Source organism: Caretta caretta, chromosome 7, assembly GCF_965140235.1.
Source record: "Caretta caretta isolate rCarCar2 chromosome 7, rCarCar1.hap1, whole genome shotgun sequence".
Classification (NCBI taxonomy): domain Eukaryota; kingdom Metazoa; phylum Chordata; order Testudines; family Cheloniidae; genus Caretta; species Caretta caretta.
The window spans coordinates 93,408,775-93,428,968 of record NC_134212.1 but is presented as its reverse complement, the minus strand read 5'-3'; the positions used below and the strand labels follow the sequence as shown (position 1 = coordinate 93,428,968).

Genomic DNA, 20,194 nt, shown 5'->3' with positions numbered 1-20,194 from the left:
TGCTTGGGATGGGGGGGGTGTCATCCAGATGCACAGGGGTTGGGCAGACGGGGGAGAAGCTCCCCCTACAGTGACCCCTTTTCCCCATGGCTGAGGAGCAACAGGGCCAGGAAGTGCGGAGGGGTCACTGTAGGGGGAGCTGCTCAACCCCCACGCATATGGACCCCCGCACCCAACCTCCCTCCCCCCCACACCCAGACCCTCCCCTCCCCCCAGCCAACCCACCTCCCCATGGTACAGAGCTTCCTGCAGCCAGGGGAGGTTTTGGGGATTGATCTGACCCAGACCCAGCGACTGCGTGCAGCAAAAGGGGAAGGGAGAACTCAGTCTCCATCCACCTCCTCCTGCCCAGGACTAACATCCCTGGGCAGCCAGACTGGCCCCAGACCTATACCCCACCCCTATGCAGTGACTTACCTCTTTTCCCCGGCTGCCCAAAACTGACACACCCGCGTTGCCAGGGAGGAGTGAGTGAGCACTGATGCAGCTTCTCTTTGCTTCCCCACAGAAAGTGGTGATGCAGGAACCAAAGAGAATCTGCAAGGGGACACGCAGTGGTGCAGAATTTCCTCAGTAGTAATGTACTATTGCCCATAGGAGCAAGTTCATATAGGCCACAAAACCTCCCAAGATAGGCAAAGTCATGCTGACTGGGTGAAATACGTGGAAACACCTTAAGCCTGGGAGGATTAAAGTGTGAGAAGTGTGTCATGAGAAAGGAAAGCTTTGGCAACCCATGCACAAGTGATGTAATTCCTGGGAGGAAGACAGGTAAGAGACTTTCCCTTGGTTGATTAAGGACCTGTTGTGGGCTTTGTAAATTAGAACCCTGTCTTGGAGAACCCAGTTTAGTGCAGATGAAGAGGTCTTTTAGGTGGGATACACTTGTAATCACTATCTCAGCACAAGCTTGAAAACAGAACTGACAAGATAAAGCCACTATGGACTAACTAGACTCCAAAGAGCAGATACTATATTGCAAAGAAAAACCCCCAAGGGCAAAGTGAGGATAATGCAAGTAGACCAACAGCCATGAAAACATGAGGAATTCCCTGAAGTCCACTGAACAGCTTGAATAGTAGATCTTGGAATCTCTATATAAAGTTTGTTTGTGGGACCATCTGAGACAGCAAAGATGTAGGAAGGGGTGAAAGTCCCCATGGTGCATGTGTCAATCAGAAGACAAGTGTAGAAAACACTGAGATAATTCTTCTGGGAAAGATAACATGATGGTTCTCTTGCAGAGGACTTCTGTGACCAAAGTATGAGAATCTGAGATCAAAAAGGACAAGTGGCAGCTGGGAAACCTGAAGAATGAGGGGGGGCGGGCGGAACACACTGTTTATCACTAACTCCCTTATGTAGATATCTAAGGTGGCTCAAATGATAACCAATCAGTCCACCCCAAAAAGGTGGTAACACCCAGAAGCATAAATTGTGTGTGGGGGTAGGGAAGAAGATGGCAAAGCCTCTAGATCTGTGGCAAAAATCTGTGGCAAAAATGGTGGCATCAGAGGTTGCTTTACATAAAAGTAGATGGTGAGCCAGGCAGAATCTATAAAAAAAAGATTGTGCCTTGAGATGGTGTTTGAAGAGAAGAAACTTAAGGAAGATACTACATTCAGTTGTAGAGCAAAAGATACGAAGGCCCAAGTGTGTGGTATTCCAAAGGTGAATGCCATACCTTCCTTTCAGTGGAATCCAGTGGAGAAACCATCCAGTCAGTGAAACAAAGTGGATTTTCTATGGGCAAATTAACATTGTCATTCATCCTAAGGATAGAGAATATTATGTCTTGGAGAGATTGCATATTAATTTGCCATGGGACAGGATCATGAGGCCTCTAGTCTACACTCTCTCATTCAAAGGAAGCTATGTTGAACATGGAACTTAAGGGGTTCTTGTGCTTTAATTATTGGGAGGGTCTTTTGAAAAAAAAGTCTACTCAGGCTGAGACTTTAGAACTATGACCCCCAATGTGGCAGGAGTCCAGAATGGACTCTTGCTCCATGTGAGCGGCAGTCTGGATCCTGATGCATCTTCAAGCTGGTGTACTTTAGATCCTCATCAACCAAAACTGGCATCACAAGAGAGGAGACTAGTCTGGAGAAGAAACGCCACTACAGCGGGGAAAATGCATGCAAAAATCAGAACCTAGGGCACTCATTTATCTAAAATTGGTTTGAGAGAAGTCAGGGTGGGAAGGACAATTCCCCCAGGAAGAATTTCTGCCCTTGCATGATTTGAGGGCTCCAAAAATCAAGGATTAAATCCTGTCAAAGCTTCTTATGAGTTCAGATACCTTGACAGGCAGCCATTGCAGCAGGAACAGCTGGACCAAAGATGCTTGCAGGAAGCATACAAACAAAAAATTATGCAATCAAAGATGGCAGCCAGAGAATTTTTTTTTGAGACACCATAACTCTATTTTCCACTTCGCTTCCTGGTAGGTGAAACCAAACCCATAGCAAAACACTGTACTGTTGAAACTCTTCATTTGGACTATAACCTACTATATACCTTCTGCTATTTAAATCCAAATTAACTGGTACGTTAGTAAAAAAGCAGTGGCAATTTTACATCAATTCTTAAATTACATTAGTGAGGTCAATAAGCGTGAAATTTACTTGTTGCTAATGGTACCTAATGACTGGATGATTTAGTGCCATAACTACTCATGCTACCATGAAAATGTGATGTTCATTCTACTTTAATGATTGCTAAACAATCCCATGCATGGCACAGAATGTGACTAGAAAGAATATATTAAATTCCATACCCCTGTGTTTAACAGATTGAGAGTAGATACTGATGTAACACTGCCAGAACTGTCATCCTAATGAGAAAAACAGAAGTAAAGCCTTAGTAAAAAGTTGTAAAAAAAAGTCATTCAAATATTGCAATATGTATGTTAAAACTCATTTTTCCACAGCTTTCTCTATTCCTAAAGTACTTTTTACTTTGAGGCAAGGATGCCATCTGTCCTAACATGGGCTTGCCTTACCTTTCCCAGATATACCAGGGTGTAGCACAGATGTGAGGTCTCACTTGTTAAAGACTCACATTTTGTATGTGTTGCAATGGGGGGGGGTCATAGAGCTTTCATTCTGAGACAGGTCTTCCTTCTCCTTTCATCCTCCTCTTTCACTCCAGCCCAGTTTTTACAATTCTTCTTTTCTGGGATCAAAACCTCAAGCACTTCATAGCGTAAACTCTGTGGCCAAGGGTGCAGATAGTCTGTTCCACAATTATAAACACTCCCTCCATTACTGGAAACTGGGGATATACATATCTGCTAAACTATTAGTCTCTCATGAAGCAGAAACACACATGTACAATGTCACACCAATTTTGTGACTCATATTGTAAAAGACAGCGCGGAAACAAAAGGTTAAGAGATGGACAAAAATTACGATTAAGTAGTATTCAAGAGCTGAGCTAATTGGTACCACTCTAAAAAGAGTTTCTCTATTAGAAATGTTAGTAATTAACTGTAGCTAACAATCAAGCTAACTTAAGTTTGAAAAGACATTAAAAAACTTCCTGTATCACATTTTTCCCCCTTTTTGACACTATAGCATCAGTCTGTCCATACATCAGAACAAGATCTACCTCTTTGGAATTAGCATCAGTAAAATCCATCATGTTCAAGAAAAGTACCTTTCACAGAGAACGAGCATGTCATCCGAATGACAGACTTAGGCTCTGATGGCCTATGATGAGGCTATGAATTAATTCAAATCCAGATTGCTGGCAATGGCGGGGGGGGGAGGGGGGAGAACACCTCAATTGTTACTTACACTGAGTAATACAAGTTTCAGCTACAAGTCTATCAAAATAAACCTAGATATTAAGAAAAAAAAATCTAACCACAAATCTCTAAAAAGGAGACACTAAACAGATAGCAAATAAGGGTAATTTCTATCCCAAAATACCCGTCTTCACAACATTTTTCACATAAAACATTTTAGATACATTGCCAAATCCAAAACCTTAACTTCAGAATAAGTGCTCAATGATCATGTTAATTGTTAACATACTGTAAACTCAGGCGTTTGCATTACTGTTTCTACCGCCCCCTCGAAAGATGTTTTAATAGAGATTTATAGGAACGCAGGAATTGCAATACTAGGTAAGATCCAGTGTCCATCTACTCCAGTACCTGATAATTCAGAGAAAAAAAGCAAAAACCCTACAATAGACAGATATGAGATAATCTCTGACTCTTAGACTGACTAAACCTCATGCTTCAAGGCTGTTAACATATTCCTTCCAAATGTAACTGGATATTCTTTATAACCTTGTGTGTCCATATAAGTATCCAGTCCCTTTTCAAATCTTCAATTCTTGACCTCAGTGACCTCCTGTGGCAGTACGTACCACAGATTAGTTACATGTGTGAAAATATTTCCTTCCATTCATTTTTAATTTCCCACCTTTTAATTTCACTGAATTACACATTTGTTCTCATGTGACGAGACAGGGAGAAAAGTACCGACCTACCTTTTGAATAAAAGTTGCATAATGTTCCCTCTTATTTGCTTAAGGTAAGCAACTTCAGCATTTTCAATCTCTTCCATGAGAGGTTTTCTATGTCCTTGATAAAGTACCCCATTTACCAATAAGTTTGTATAAAAAAATTGCACAATTTAATTTGTAACTGTATATACATACTCACTGTTACATGCTACTTAATAGAACTCTTCCTTTAAAACTATTTCTCCCCACAATAGCTATAATTACCAATGTTTCAAAATGAGTCATCTCTCTAGACTGAGAAAGACGGAATGAACTGTGAGGCAGCTTCAGTAGATATGAAGATACTTGGAATTACTGGTCATCCATCCAAAGTCACAAAACCATAGAAGAGGGTAGAATGAACTCAGACAGAACAGAAGATTAAGGCCATCCATGTTGAAACCTTTGAACTAGCAGAACAAACAGCCATTAAAACCTCCGGCAAATGTTTTGGAAAAAATCTCTCTTTGCTGGATCTGCTATCTTTTGGAACCAAGCCAGATCACAGTCCCATGCACACAGATGAAACTCCAGGATAAAACAGTTACTTACCTTCTCGTAACTGTTGTTCTTCGAGATGTGTTGTACACATCCATTCTACATTAGGTGTGCGCGTGTCGCATGCACAAGCATCGGAAACTTTTTCCCTTAGTGACTCCCGGCGGGGTCCCCCAACTGGTGCCACTACGCCGTGCATATATACCCCTGCCACCCAACCCCCTCCAGTTCCTTCTTGCCGGTGACTCCGACAGCGGGATAGGAGGGTGGGTGGTGGAATGGACATGAACAACACATCTCGAAGAAGTTATGAGAAGGTAAGTAACTGTTTTTTCTTCAAGTGCTTGTTCACATCCATTCCACATTAGGTGAATCACAAGCTTACCTGTGGAGGAGGGTAGGAGTCACAGAACAACTGATTGGAGGAACGCTCTGCCAACTGCCGCGTCCTCTCTGGCCTACTGGTTGACCGCATAGTGGGTTGTGAAGGTCATGCACCGAGGACCAGGTGGCTGCTCTGCAGATCTCCTGGATCGGGACCTGTGCCAGGAAAGCAGTGGAAGTCGCTTGCGCCCTGATCAAGCTTGTTATCGAAGATGAGATCCACTGCGCCAACACCAGGGGGCCTTTCATCCTCTCTGCTACGGCCACGAACAGCTGCGCAGATTTACGAAAGGGTTTGGTGTGCTCCAAACAGAACGCCAGCGCTCGACGGACATCCACAGTGTGTAGGCTGTGGTGACTTGGGTCCACGTGGGGTTTTGGAAAAAACACTGGCAGACAAATGTCCTAGCCCAAATGGAATTGCAAGACCACCTTAGGGAGGAACTTGGGGTATAGCCGGAGCTGCACCTTTTCCTTGTGAAACACTGTATACGGTAGCTCAGAGGTGAGAGGCGTCAGCTTGGACACCCTTCTGGCCGAGGTAATGGCCACCAGAAATGCCACCTTCCAGGAAAGGTGGAGGAGGAAGCAGGTAGCGAGGGGCTCAAACTGGGGTCCCATAAGTTTAGACAGGACTAAGTTAGGGTTCCAAGGAGGGACTGCGGGGCATGAGTACGGGAACATCCTCTCCAATCCTTTAAGGAACTGTCCCACCATTGGGTGGGAAAACACGAGCCCCCCGAAAACCCCAGATGGAAGGCAGAGATGGCCGCCAGTTGCACTCTAAGTGAGGACAGGGCCAGCCCCTGCTGCTTGAGGTGCAGGAGGTACTTGAGAATGGCTTACACCAGGGCCTGGCATAGCTGCACCTGTCAGGGCTCACACCAACAGAACCTTTTCCATTTGGCCATATAGGTAGCCCTGGTAGAGGGTTTCCTACTGCCAAGCAGAATCTGCTGCACAGGAAGGGAGCACTGGCTCTCCAAGGCATTTAGCCACAGAACTTCCACGCCATCAGGTGTAGTGATTTCAGGTCAGGGTGGAGAAGCCGCCCACCATTCTGCATGATGAGGTCCCGGTGTAGGGGCAGGACTACCGGGGCCTCCACCGACAGCTCTAGGAGCATTGTGTACCAACGTTGAGGGGGCCGCACCGGGGCAATGAGGACCACCGCCGCCCCGTCCCTGCGTACCTTGAGCAGCACCTTGTGTGCCAAGGGGAGCGGGGAAAATGCATACATCAAGCTCCCTCCCCACGGGATCGCAAACGCGTCTGCGACTGGGCCACACGGGCACTGGGCATTGTCCCTGGTGACAAACAGGTCTACTCGGGGAAACCCCCACCTGCAGAAGAGCGAAAGCATGACGTCTACTCTGAGATCCACTCGTGCATGCGATACGACCTGCTGAGGTAGTCTGCCAGCTTGTTTTGCACCCCTGGGAGATATGCCATTCTCCTCGAGGCATCCTGGGCTATACAAAAGTCCCAGAGGAGGAGAGCCTCGGAACAGAGCAGCGAGGAATGGGCCCCACCCTGCTTGTTTATATAAAACATGGCCGTAGTGTTGTCTGTCAGAACTTTCACGCCGTGACCACTCAGAGTGGCGTGAAAGGTCTGGCAGGCTAGACCAACTGCCCTGAGCTCTTTCACATTGATATGAAGCGACCGCTCTGCTCCGGACCACGAGCCCCGAGTCCTAAGGTCCCCCAGGTGAGTCCCCCATCCGTGGTCTGACGCATCCGTCACCAGCGTCAGGTCCAGCTGTGGGGTGGCAAAGGGGATGCCTTCGCAAACCACCAGTTGGGACTGCCACAGGCACAGGGAGTCCAGCACATCCCTTGGGGATGTCACTACCAAGTCCAGAGGGTCCCTGCCTGCACGGTGCACCCAAGCAAGCCACACCTGCTGTGTCCCGAGTCTCAGTCTGGCATGCCTGACCACGTGCATGCATGCTACCATGTGGCCCAGCAGCCGCAGGCAGCACCTGGCCGTTGTCATTGGAAACTGATGCAGGGAGGCCACCACTTGCTGTATAGCTTAGAAGCGGGATACTGGAAGGCTTGCCCTGGTCCGCACTGCATCCAGAACCACCCCTATGAATTCCACTCTCTATGTGGGCACGAGAGTGGACTTGTGGACGTTGACCAGGAGCCCCAGCTCGCCGAACAATCTGAGGGCCACCTCCATGTGTCCCCACACTTCAACGATTGGCTCCTGACGGGTCGATCCAAAGCGGAAGTACGGGTAAACCCGGACCCTCTGCCTCCATGAGAAGGCAGCCACCACCACCATACATTTTGTGAACACCTGTGGGGCTGCAGCTAGACCGAATGGGAGAACCGCAAATTGGTAATGCTCTTGGCCCATGGTGAAGCGCAGGAACTGCCGATGAGCTGGGTGGATGGTGATATGAAAGTACGCGTCCTTCATGTCAAGGGCAGCATACCAGCCTCCCGGATCCAGAGAAGGGATGATGGTGCCCAGGGAGACCATGCGAAACCGGGCCTTGACCAGGAACTTGTTGAGCTCTCGCAGGTCTAAAATGGGACGAAGGCCCCCTTTGGCCTTGGGGATGAGGAAGTATTGGGAGTAGAAACCTTTCCCCCTTAGGCCGTGCAGCATCGCCTCTACCGCCCCCACCTGTAGCAGCGAGTGAACCTCCTTCTCTAGGAGATGCTCGTGAGAGGGGTCCCTGAAAAGGGACGGGGAAGGGGGGTGGGAGGGAAGGAAGAGAATTGCAGCGAGTACCCGTTCCATACCGTGCGTAAGACCCAACGGTCCAAAATAATGCTGGACCACGCACGGGAGAAACGGGCCAGGCGGTTCAGGAAAAAGGGGACGGATCCGGTGACTGGTCTGGTACGCTGTCCTCGAGCATATCTCCAAAAGCTTGGCTTAGTGCCCGGCTGGGATTTGTGCTGATCTTGTTTATTATTGTTATTATTGCACCGTCGCCTGTTATCCCGCCTCGCCTATGGTAAGGCTCATGCCTATGATGAGGCTGGTACTGACGCTGAGGGGGAGGCTGTGGCTTAAAGGGCTTCTTCTGCGTCACCGGGGTGTGCATACCTAGCGACTTAATTGTAGCCCGCAAGTCCTTGAGGCTATGCAGCCTTGCGTATGTCTGGTCCGAAAAGAGCCCAGACCCTTCGAAGGGGAGGTCCTGGAGTATACTCTGGACCTCAGGCAGCAGGGCTGACTCCTGCAGCCACGCCGAGCACCTCATGACCAGCCCCGACGCGATCATTCTGGCTGCCGCATCTGCTGAATCCAGGGAGGCCTGGAGAGAGGTCTTAGCCACTAACTTGCCCTCGTCCACTCCTGTAAACTCCTGTTGGGAACCTTGTGGGAGGCTGTCCTTAAAAAGTTCCCCACCGCTGCCCAGGAGTTAAAATTATGCCTGTTGAGGATGGCCTGCTGATTAGCAATCTTCAACTGAAGGCCCCCCCTGCGACGAGTACACCTTTCTGCCAAAAAGGTCCAGGCGTTTTGCCTCCTTAGCCTTAGGTGCCTTGGCCTGCTGACCATGGCGCTCCTTTTCGTTCACCGCCGAGACCACCTGGGAGCATGGACTTGGGTGGCAAAATAGAAATTCGTAGCCCTTTGATAGGGCAAAGTACTTGCACTCCACACCCTTGGCCATTGGAGCGCTGTAGGCTACGGTCATGCCTCTTCTGTGACCTCCTCATGCCGATCCACTCCCAGTACCGTGTCTTCCTTCTGAGCCACAGATAACTGGGAGTCCGCAGACACGGAGCTCGACCAGGACCAACTCCGGGAGCGGTGCCGGGACGGTGTCCTCAAACAGCACACCATTGACGGCTTACCCCTCAATGGCACCCGTGGCATGGGTGCCGGAGGATTCTCTCTGTACAGGAGGGGGCTCGTTGCTGACAGCTCAATGAGGTCCTTTGCCGCCTCAAAGGTGCCAGGCGTGGAGGGCTGATCCATTAAGTCCTCAAGCCCATTGTCCGCACTGAGCTCACTTAGGCCTGGGCTTGGTGGGACTTGTGGCGCTGGAGCCGCTAGTGCCAGAACCGGTACAGCGGCCTTTCCACTCGTATCGGTGCTCGGGGCCTTGGAAGGAGCTGGCCTCCTATGCGGGGAAAGTCCACGCCTTCCTTTTGGCTGTGCCGTGGGCTGCACCCGGGAGGACAAGCGGTGCTAGGGCCTAGTCTGGCGCTGTGGAGTTGACCACTTTCGGTGTTTAGCCGGTGCCGGTCTCCCGACGGCTCTGGGGCACTACGCACCAAGGAAACTGGAGCCAGCGTCGGGCGCTGTAATGCAGTGGTAATTTAATGCTTTAAACGAAAGTCTCTTTCTTTCTTTGGTCTTGGCTTGAATGCGTTGCAAATCTTACACTGCTCAGTTTGATGTTCTTACCCCAGGCAACGTAGACACGAGCCAAGAGGGTCACTAACTGGCATAAGCTTGCGGCACGTGGCACAAGCCTTAAACCTGTGGGCTTGCGGCATGCCCCGTGGTGGGTGCTGGAAGCCTCCAAGCACCTAATCACTTAAGTGTCCACAACAAAGTGTATGCTAACTAACTGATAACAGCTATCTATAAGAGAAAGGCTAAGGGACTGCTCTCATACAAGAGAGAGGTTGTCCAACACTGTCACGGATGGTAAAAAGGAACTGGAGGGGGTCGGACGGCAGGGGTATATATGCACGGCACCGTGGCGCCAGTCGGGGTGGCCCCGCCAGCCCGCCGGGAGCCACTAAAGGAAAAAGTTTCTGACACTCATGCATGCGACGCGCGCACACCTAATGTGGAATGAACGTGAACAAGCACTTGAAGAAGAACTTAAAGATTTCCAGACATGGAAGCTACTCCCAGTAGAAAGTAAGAAAGGCTCTGTTTCAAAGAAAAATCCATTTCCTCCTGCCCTGCCCTTAAAAAAGGGCCTGCAATGGCCAAGACAAAGCACCCAGTCAGAAAACTGGATCTATAAAACCAGTTGGACTCCCCCAGATCTGATGAAATCTTAACTTTCTCGTTTAACTTACCTTCAGAGAAGCTAGATTGTGCAAACTAAACTGACCTTAAAAAAGGTGATAAAGAATGAGCACAGAGACTCAACCTTTCCCTTAGAGTATTATTTCTTTAGAGCCTCCGAGATATACAGGAAATCTTTTCTATCGCATTCTCAACAGTTGAAATCTACATATTTTATAGCAGTCAGCAAGAGGGATTATCCCCCATCAACTTCAATACCTTTGTGGTAACGCGGATATATCCAGTCAGATGTGAGGTATAAAGTCTAGGAGAGGAGATCCATGTCATAAATTACTCAGACCAGTGGCTGACAGCGCCTTTACAATCAGCACAGTTTTTGTGATCCTTAGAGGGTTCTACTAGAGAAACATAGAAGGCACACTTCTCAGGCACACATCCAAACATTTGTCATGGGTGTCAGACACAGGAATCTTACTATCACAGGAATTAGACAAAGTTTTCTAACTTTAGGCTTCTAAATTAATATGCAGTAATCTAAAGAAGTGATTTTGAAAAGTGTTGTGGGATGCTTATTCAGGTGTCTAAACACGCCTATAAAAGCCTAGGCACCAAGATTTGAAAGTGATGGCTGTACTTAAAAACCAAACCAAAAAACTAAGTGTGTGTTTGTCTGCCATAACAATCTCGGGGGGTAGGGGAGGTGACAGCAGGGAAAGGGGAGAAAAGACCCACAAAAGAAAAATTCTTCTACAGGCAAAATGAATGACAAGACAATATAAACTTTAAGATACCACAAGATCTAAAAAAAAAAAACCCTGAAAAACTACTAACAAACAAAGTATTACAAAAGAATCCTAGTTTCACCCCATGCAAAGCGAGAGTTGAGGTGGCACAGTTGATGCTAACTGGCAGAAAGTGGGGAACAAGGGGATGGGTGAGAAGGGGCACCAATGCCTTGGCCTTTAATTCCGATTTACCTTCTGAAGTGACACAATGGATGAGCTCACTAATATCCTGGGACTGGCACAGTTACTGCTACACTACATAGTTAGTGTGATGGGTTCGGTCACAGAGACCCCTTGGGACTGTCACCTGACATGCTGAAGTTACCTCTGAGACAGTTTTTCGTGCCAGCCTGGGACTCCAGAACCCTGCCTTGTCGAGCCAGACATGCTAGCCTACTGCAACACAGAGCCAGGTCTGATACACATCCCCAAAGCTGCAGGCTTAACTGAAAACAGCTGAGCAGGTTACCTGCCTCCAGCACTCAGAAACCCAGCTCCCAATGGGATCCAAACTCCAAATAAATTCATTTTACTCTGTATAAAGTTTATACAGAATAAACTCAAATTGTCCACCCTCTAACACTGATAGAGAGATATGCACAGCTGTTTGCTCCCCCAGGTATTAATCACTTATTCTGGGTTCATTAACAAACAAAAGTGATTTTATTAAGTATAAAAAGTAGTATTTAAGTGTTTCAAGTAATAACAGACAGAACAAAGTCAGTCACCAAGCAAAATAAAGCAAAAACATGCAAGTCTAAGCCTAATACATTAAGAAGCTGATTACAGGTAAAAATCTCACTCTCAGATGTTCCAATAAGCTTCTTTCACAGATTAGACTCCTTCCTAGACTGGGCCCAATCCTTTCCCCTGGTACAGTGCTTGTTAGTTCCAGCAGACATCTTAGGTGGAAAGCAGGGGTGTTCTAAAAGGCTGCCAGTCATGAGCAAAGGTGGGAATCTTTTGTCTCTCTGGGTCCCCACCCTTCCTTCTAAATGGAAAAGGATCAGATTTAAGATAGATTCCAGTATCATGTGACATGGTCACATGTCACTATAAGGCCTCATTCTTCATTACCCAGGGGCTGGCCCACACATACACAGGAAGGCTTGCTGTTAAATAAACCATCTACAACCAATTATTCTAGTCAATGTGAGCCATCAAGATGCTAAACCACCATTAGTGGCCCACACTCTACATAATCACAATAGGACCTCAGAGTTATACTTCATATTTCTAGTTTCAGATACAAGAATGAAACATTCATACAAATAGGATGAATATATTCAGTAGGTTATAACCTTTGTAATGATACCTTACAAGATACCCCCTGCAAAAGGCATATTCCAGTTACATCATACTCACATTCACAAGCATATTTCCATAAAACATACGGAGTGCAATGTCAGAGTTAGTTTCTAGGCTGTCTGGGAACAAGTGATACAGTTTTAAAATATTAGTTAAGGTGCAAAACTCCACAAAGAGGGAATCAGAAGCAGTACCTAAAGATTTTGTTAATGGTTGCATGTGTTTGGTACCTTCTGCTTCCACTGGAAAGACAAAGCTTCACTGTAGAAGTGGGAGTTATTGAAATCAACAACTAAATCTTAAACTGCAGGAGCTTCTCCCATCAGTCTCTCACTAGGAACATGTAACATTTTAGTATCCGTTGTCTAAACTGTATTCTTAAATTTATTCACCTAAATTTGGGTTATTGCTGATTATGCACTATATGTATCTTAACACTTTAAAAACAAATTTTGTATTTGTGGATAATCTAAGCACTATACCCAGATGTACAGACACTCTTTTCTTAACCTGTGTACTACATAATTTTTTAACATTACCTTTAATAAAAAATGTAAATCAGTTGTGTGTCCTTTTTGCAGGGAGCAGATAATACCCATGCTCTATGGTCTGCCCTGGCTTCCATCAAGAAATGGATATTTAAAGTGTTCATTTTCATCTGTATAAATTTCTAAATAGCTAGGAGTCCTACCTACCTTAGATAGAGATTGCTTCTCTTCCTGTGCGCTGTATCAGATGCTGAAGTCCTTAGCTAACAGCCCCCTTCCCTTATTTAAACAGGAATGGTCTTACAGCGGAGTGTTTCTGGTAAGTAGTTGCAACACTAGAACTCACTCCCACTTCCCTAGGACCCATCTGTAAAAGCCTAGGTTTGTTGATTTTCAGGGCACACTGCAAAACTATTTTCCTCTGGGTTTTCCCAAGGACGGGGGGGGGGGGGGGGGGTCAGGTGACCTGAACTGAAGCTATGTATGGATTTAGAGGGAAGAGTTATTGTGGTGGGTTGAGAGGCTCAATGTACACGGATACTGATCCAGCCTATTTTTTGTGTCTTTTATTTAACACACACACACACACACACACCCACACCCAAACCTGGCCTAATTCAAGTTTTTGTGACCCATCTTAGAAGTCTCTCTGAGAGAAACGCACAAGGCACACTTTTCAGGCAAACATCCAAACATCTGTCATTGGTGTCAGACACAGGAATCTTACTATCGACTTCAACGGAGTCGGGACTTCATTAGCGTTCAGGTAGGCACTTCAGCATAGTCAACTTTTGCTAATTGAAACCCTCTCACATTACTCTTTTGATTATGATTTCTAATGTTCAATATCCATTTTCAGAGACCTGATGACAATCCTAACTTTTTTTTAGATATATTAGTTGTAGGACAATGACAAAATAGTCTACAAGTGCTATTTGGTGTTTGTCAGATTGCTTGCTTAATGCTAGCACCCTTGGTCACGTAGAAGTGAGTGTAAATAATGGTTGCTGCTCTTTTCTTCACTGTTTTAGAACTGATTTCCTATTCTGCTTTTTAGAGTGTCAGAGACTTTAAAAAAGCAGTTCTTCTTCTAAATTCTAAGGCTCCTAAAAAGGCTTTACCTGGCTAAAGGAGGAGATAATGCAGGCTACTTTAGAATATGAATCTGTCTCTCACAGATGTACAGCAAGACATGAGAAGACTGAAAAAGATACCATCTCTGTCTTGTAGCCCAAGCAGAGTTCAGGAATCACTTTAAGCTTTACTTAAACGAGAACTGAGAACTGAATTTAAATGCCTCAATCAATATTTCACTTGACTATGTCACTTTCACCACAGATTTAAATATCTCATTTCTAATGAATAAGTATTTTCAAAAAATGTAAGCAAATTAGTTTTACTTAATCTTAAACAGATCTGCCACTTTAATCAGTACCAATGGAAATATATTATATTCATCATATGCTGCAAATGCATTTCAGCTTCAATCTTATTAAGTTTTATTTCAAAGTGTAGGACAATGATTTTTAAAGTGAGAAGGCAAGTGTAGTTTACTAGTCAGGATTTCTGTTAATCCATATGTTCCCCTATTTAAATTGGCAATTACATTTGTAGTCACAGTTCATCAGAATAAAAAGTTCAGTACACTAAACACATTTTTGGCACTTTTAATCCTAAAAGATTGCTATTTTTCCCTTTACTAAACAGGGGAGGAAGGAAGCACAGCTGGTGGGAGATGTTCAGAAAAAAAAAAAACACACCACACATCCTACTTGTGCAGTTTTAAATCCAGTGAGAACTGAGACAGCCAACAGCTGCAAGCTGAGAGAATTAGCCTGCCAAGAACTTTCAACCTTTGATCCATTTACAGCTGTAAAGTCTAACCAGAAGAATGTGGGTATCTATAGCTGAATGAGCAGTAATCTTTTGGAAAAGAGAATATGCAATTTGCTGCACTAAAGTATAACAAAAATAAAATCAATAAATAGACTTACTCTTAAAATTATTTCCTTGCAGTACTTTCTGCATGTGTATAGGGCAATTTTTCAAATCTCACTAGTTCTCTGAAGATAATACCCATTACAGCATTACATTTCTGGGACCTGTGGCTTCAGGGAGTTCTCAAACCAAGTTTCCAGATTTTCTGGAGGACCTTTTTTGAGACAGCCTGCTCATATTACCACCTATCCCATTTTTTGTGGAAGAACAGTTTGCACTAAAATCTAGTAGTCAGACCAGATGATTAGGAGTCAAACTCTTGAATTGAAATCCTGACTGCCATTGACTTGCTGTGTGACCCTGAGCACATCCTTTAGGGTTGCCATCTCTGATGTATCAGAGACCAGGACATCAGAGATTATCCTGAGCCCGCAACATAGGACAGTAGACAGTGTGCTCTGATCATCCTTACAAATTTCCTGAGACAACTACCTCAAAAAAGTTGGGGGGGGAAGAGAGCAGAGGGTGATCTTGGGAAAACCTGAGTAGGTGGGCAACCCTATTTAATTGATATCAATTTCTCCATATGTAGAAACAGGAATACCTGCCTACTGTACAAGCATACTGTGAAGATAAATCTTCAGGTTCTGAACCCTTACAGCAGGCCTTCACTACCCACTGGATCGGCAGGTTAGTGATCAATCTATCAGGGATCGATTATTGCGACTCGTCTAGACACTATAATCGATCCCCGAATGCACTCCCCGTTGACTCTGGAACGCCTGCTCGCAAGAGGTGGAAGCGGAGTCGACAGGGGAGCAACAGCGGTTGACTCACCACCGTCCTCATGGCCAGGTAAGTCGGCCTAAGATACGCAGACTTCAACTACGACACCGACCCTCCCTCCCAGTGTAGACCAGGGCTTAGAGTGCTATGGTTATTTAAAGAGGCCTCAGTGTTGACTTAGTACAGCTGAACACAAAAAAACCCCAAACACACATTTAGTTTAGGCCTAAATTATAGCTGAAATATCGAAATGTCACAGAATAAGGAACTCCAAAAAAAATTCTGATTTGCAAGTACTGACAAATCTCATTTCAACATTTTCAAAGTATTTTGACATTCCCTGAAACAATGTTCTGTTTCAAGTAACAGAAACATTAAACTGCATCTGCCTACAGTGCCATGGTGCCTCATGGAAGCTGTAGTTTGGACGCATCATGCCCTTATTCTTTCCTATGGGTTGGCCTCCCTGGCAGGATTATACATCCCTTGATGTACTGTAGTCCAGTTACTCCCATGATGTGGCTCAGTCAGAGGTGAGACAACAATGCAAGGTATAGTGCAGCCAAGAAGCCAAGACCACAGGAGAGAATGGGGATATGAAGCACTTGAACTACCATTCCCATGAGATACTATGGTACAGAGACAGATGCAGTAGGATGTTGAGCTAACTCAAAATTAAGTGCTCGGGGTCAGTCAACATGCCAAAAAAAAAATTCAGACTTGGGTCCAACCGACTGAAAGCAAAATATTTCATTTGAATTTTTCCCCACAGAAAGTTTTGATTTTTTGGAAGCTACATTAAAAAAAAGTCTTTTAGACTGAAGATCCCCAACCAATTCCACCGAGTTGGATGGTTACCTCAATAACAAAAGAAAATACAAATGACATTCTAAATTACTCAGCAATATTGGAACGATACATTTAGATATATATTGCATGCCTTTAAAAGAAAAAAAATGACCTTTTTGAGAACACAAACCCATTAATGATTTATTTTTGCTTAACTTTCTCAATAATTACCATACCAGTTATTTGTTTTATATCTGGTACTGCCATTAAATTCCACTTGGGGCATCACCACTTCACTAACCTCATTTCTGTTATTAGTCACTATGGGATTTTTCCTATTCATTGCAGTTTTGTACTCTTAAATCTTCTCTCTTTAGAGAGAGAGAAAGCTACTTATAATCCAGACATTATCAAAAGTCCATTTTCAGATCTGTAGTCTCCTTTAGCTAAATAGGCAGAGCTTGCCTCTACATTTCAAGCCCTCTGATCTCTAGAATATATAAATAGGAGAATCTCAGCTTTCATTTATGAATTAGTATATTTAATCTTTCTCGGCAAAAATGGTTTTGGTATGTAAACAGATAAACCAATTACTAGGATTGTGATTGGATTTTTTCCTAAAGACCATACAGTTCATTCATGTCTTCAAACCCCTCCTCATCCCCACTGTTTCTTTGGAATCCATGAAAGCCATATGAACCTCAATTTTGGAGAAGCCATTAGATTAGCACCCAGCTATGTGAGGCCATGGTTTTAAGGGTAGGCCTACACTTAAAATTCTGCAACAGTGCAGCTGCATCGCTGTAGCGCTTAAGTGAAGATGCTCCTACACCAACAGGAGAGTTTCTCCTGTCAATGTAGTTAATCCACCTCCCCAAGAGGGTGGTAGCTATGTTGACAGAAGCTCTCCTGTCAACATGGCACTGTCTACATGGGAGGTTAGGCTGGTATAATTACGTCGCTGAAGGATGTGGATTTTTCACACCCCTAAGTGATAGTTATACCGATATAAATCTGTAATGTTGACCTGGCCTTGGATTGGTAAGGCTTTCCACCAATGACACAAAGACTGATGTAAGCATGCTCTCTCTGGTGGCCTGCCTCAGCCAAGACAACGCCACTGTTGAACACCCAGCCTGACCTGCCGGCACTTTGGGAAGGCGTATTTAGCATATTCTCATTGGACTTTTCAAACAAGTAATAATACAAGGCAACAAGCATTTTGTGCAAGTGGTCCATAGGTGTACCCACGGGCACTGGTTTCCAACTTTCCCCGGGGTGCTCAAGCTCCTCTCAGCTCCAGGCCCCGCACCCACTCCACTTCTCCAAAAGCCCCACTTCAGCCCAACCTCTTCCTGCCCAGTTCTGCCCTCTCACCCCAGCACGCCCCGTCCCCATTCCTCCAGCACCTCCTGCATGCCACGGAACAGCAGCAATGAAAGAAGGGCTTTAGCAGACAAACCACACCTCAGAGACTTTACACGCTTCCATATGTTCCACCCAGTTTTCTACTTCCTGTCATCATCAAGTTTGGCAGTGTATTATTGTGGGCAACACAATTTAGACCAGGTACTAAAGGTGAAATTATCTTTAGTAAAATGCACCTTCATCCATTAGAATCCCTGCTGGATTAACAAAGTGGGCCAAAATTTTCCAAGAGACAGGGCTGAGTTTTCACAGAAGCTGCTTGCTTAGAGGGAGTGGTACCACTTCTGGAAAAGGTCCCACTATTGATGTGGATTTTCAAGGCACATAATCAGGAAATGTCTCAAGTTTGGAATCTCAGGTCAGGTGCTGCCTCCCATAATTCAGATCAGCCAAATGTGTTCTCATGTTGTAAAGTCTCATGCTGTGGCTGGGAATGCTGACAGTGCACTCGAACAATAATCTGATGCCATTAAAACACTGAAGATAGATGGTTGTTGTCGTCTTCTCTAAGATATTACCTCAATACTATACAATATCTAGATGAACAGAAAAGAGGATGCATTCATCAATTTAAAGTTACTTATAGAAGTCTCATTTTGAATGTAACAAAAATGAAGCAGATATTCACTGAGGGGGAGTAGAAGGAAGAAGTAAATTTGCTGATCTGATGGACGGATCTGTCTCAAGAGCAAGCTCCTTCACTGCAAGAAAAGAGGAACTGATGACTGGAAACTGTATAGTCCACCACCTCTACTCCGAAGACAAGAAACCAGAAACCTCTGGATTCTCAGCATATAGTATTTATTGGAGACAGAGAGCCAAGAATGTTAATAGCAGATACTTTTAGAGAACACTTCTTTTCACAATTAAGGAAGCTACCATTAACATTCAAATTGAAGGAAAAACTACACTTGAAGATGCACACCTTTTAAATATTGTACATATGAATGTATCTCAAACAAAAACATACAACTTTTATTGCTTAATCTAAGGAAGTGATATCTTAAAATAGAGTTTGGTTTATCATTTATCCCAGCGAGTCCTGTTTAAACACTGTTGCGATTTCAGTGCAAGTGACTTTTTTTTTGGCAGCTCATAGCAAAACACTACAGGATTCTATGACTGATATTTCCCATCCCACTGGGAGTTCAAGCTCCCGAAAAACCCTCCTATTTTTCACTTCACTGCTTCACAAAGGGTTCCTATTGAAGTTTTTTTTTGTTTGGTTGTTGGCCCCCCCCCCTTTTTTTTTTTTTGAAAAAAAGAAAAAAGGATGACAGAACATAGCTCCCTCCATAGCTTGCCAATTGCAACTGTTGGAGGAGCATGGGGCGGGGGAGGAAGAGAAGCAAGAGAGAAGAGAAGTCACAGAAAGGCGGGGGGGAGGGGAAGCTCTCCCTCAGGTCACTCGGGTCTGGTCTACACCTAGAAATTAGATCAACCTAGCTATATCGTTCAGGGCAGTGAAAAAATTTCACACCATATGCAATGCAGTTAGGTCAACCAAACCCCCACTGTAGAAGCAGCTAGGTCAATAGGAGAATTCTTCCACTGACCTAGCTACTGCTTCTCAGAGAGGTGGATTACATGCATCAATGAGAAAACCCCTTCCGTGAATGTGGGATCTACCTACACTATAGCAGCACAGCTGCAGAACCTTAGCTGTGCGCTTGTAGCATAAAATAAGGTTACTGCCTCCACCAGCACAACAGAAAGGAACTCAAATTCATTGAGTCAGCACACCATACTGCCTTTGAACTGCAGGGACACATTCATGTGTTTCATATTTTCAAACATTAATATTGTATTACTACCAATTATTCACTTTAATAAAGCAGTGGCATTTTTACGTACTAGCAGAGGAATAGTACACTAAAAATATACAGGAATGAACATAAAAGACAATAAGGCATTATAATCGATAGACAAGTTATTAGCCAAGCAGAAGTTCCAGACGCTTTGACCACTACAGACTCCCGTCTGGGCAGACTTTTCACATGGCTTCTTGTGGGGCTCAAGGTACTCTAACTTCACCTAGGACTGAATCTAACCAGATCTGCATTGTCTATAGACAGTGATTGTATATCCACACTCGGAAAAATCCTAGTTTTTGTTTTTAATCAATGTGTTTGCTAACAGATAAGATTCTAGTGACAAGGCAGTGTGTGAGTTCTCACAGATGTTAACAGGTTGAGGTAAACCACTAGGGTATTTGTAAAACCATAAACGGTCTTTTCCACATTAGTATTTTATCATATATCAGCTCACATGATAAAATAAAACCCACATCTTTTCTCCTCGTGAAGACCA

The 20,194-nt window shown here is 44.8% G+C and overlaps 1 protein-coding gene across 2 annotated transcripts in view; it reads right to left on the bottom strand.

Moving 5' to 3' along the window:
* TBC1D12 (TBC1 domain family member 12) overlaps positions 1–20,194 on the bottom strand; it is an 87,914-nt gene that overhangs the window by 41,921 nt on the left and 25,799 nt on the right. Inside the window, exon 3 of one of the 2 annotated variants that reach the window (XM_048858281.2) lies at positions 2,780–2,836. The exons of the other annotated variant lie outside the window; for it this stretch is intronic. Coding sequence (XP_048714238.2) covers positions 2,780–2,836 — 57 coding nt within the window. The remainder of the gene's footprint in view (positions 1–2,779; positions 2,837–20,194) is intronic. 2 annotated transcript variants of the gene reach the window in all.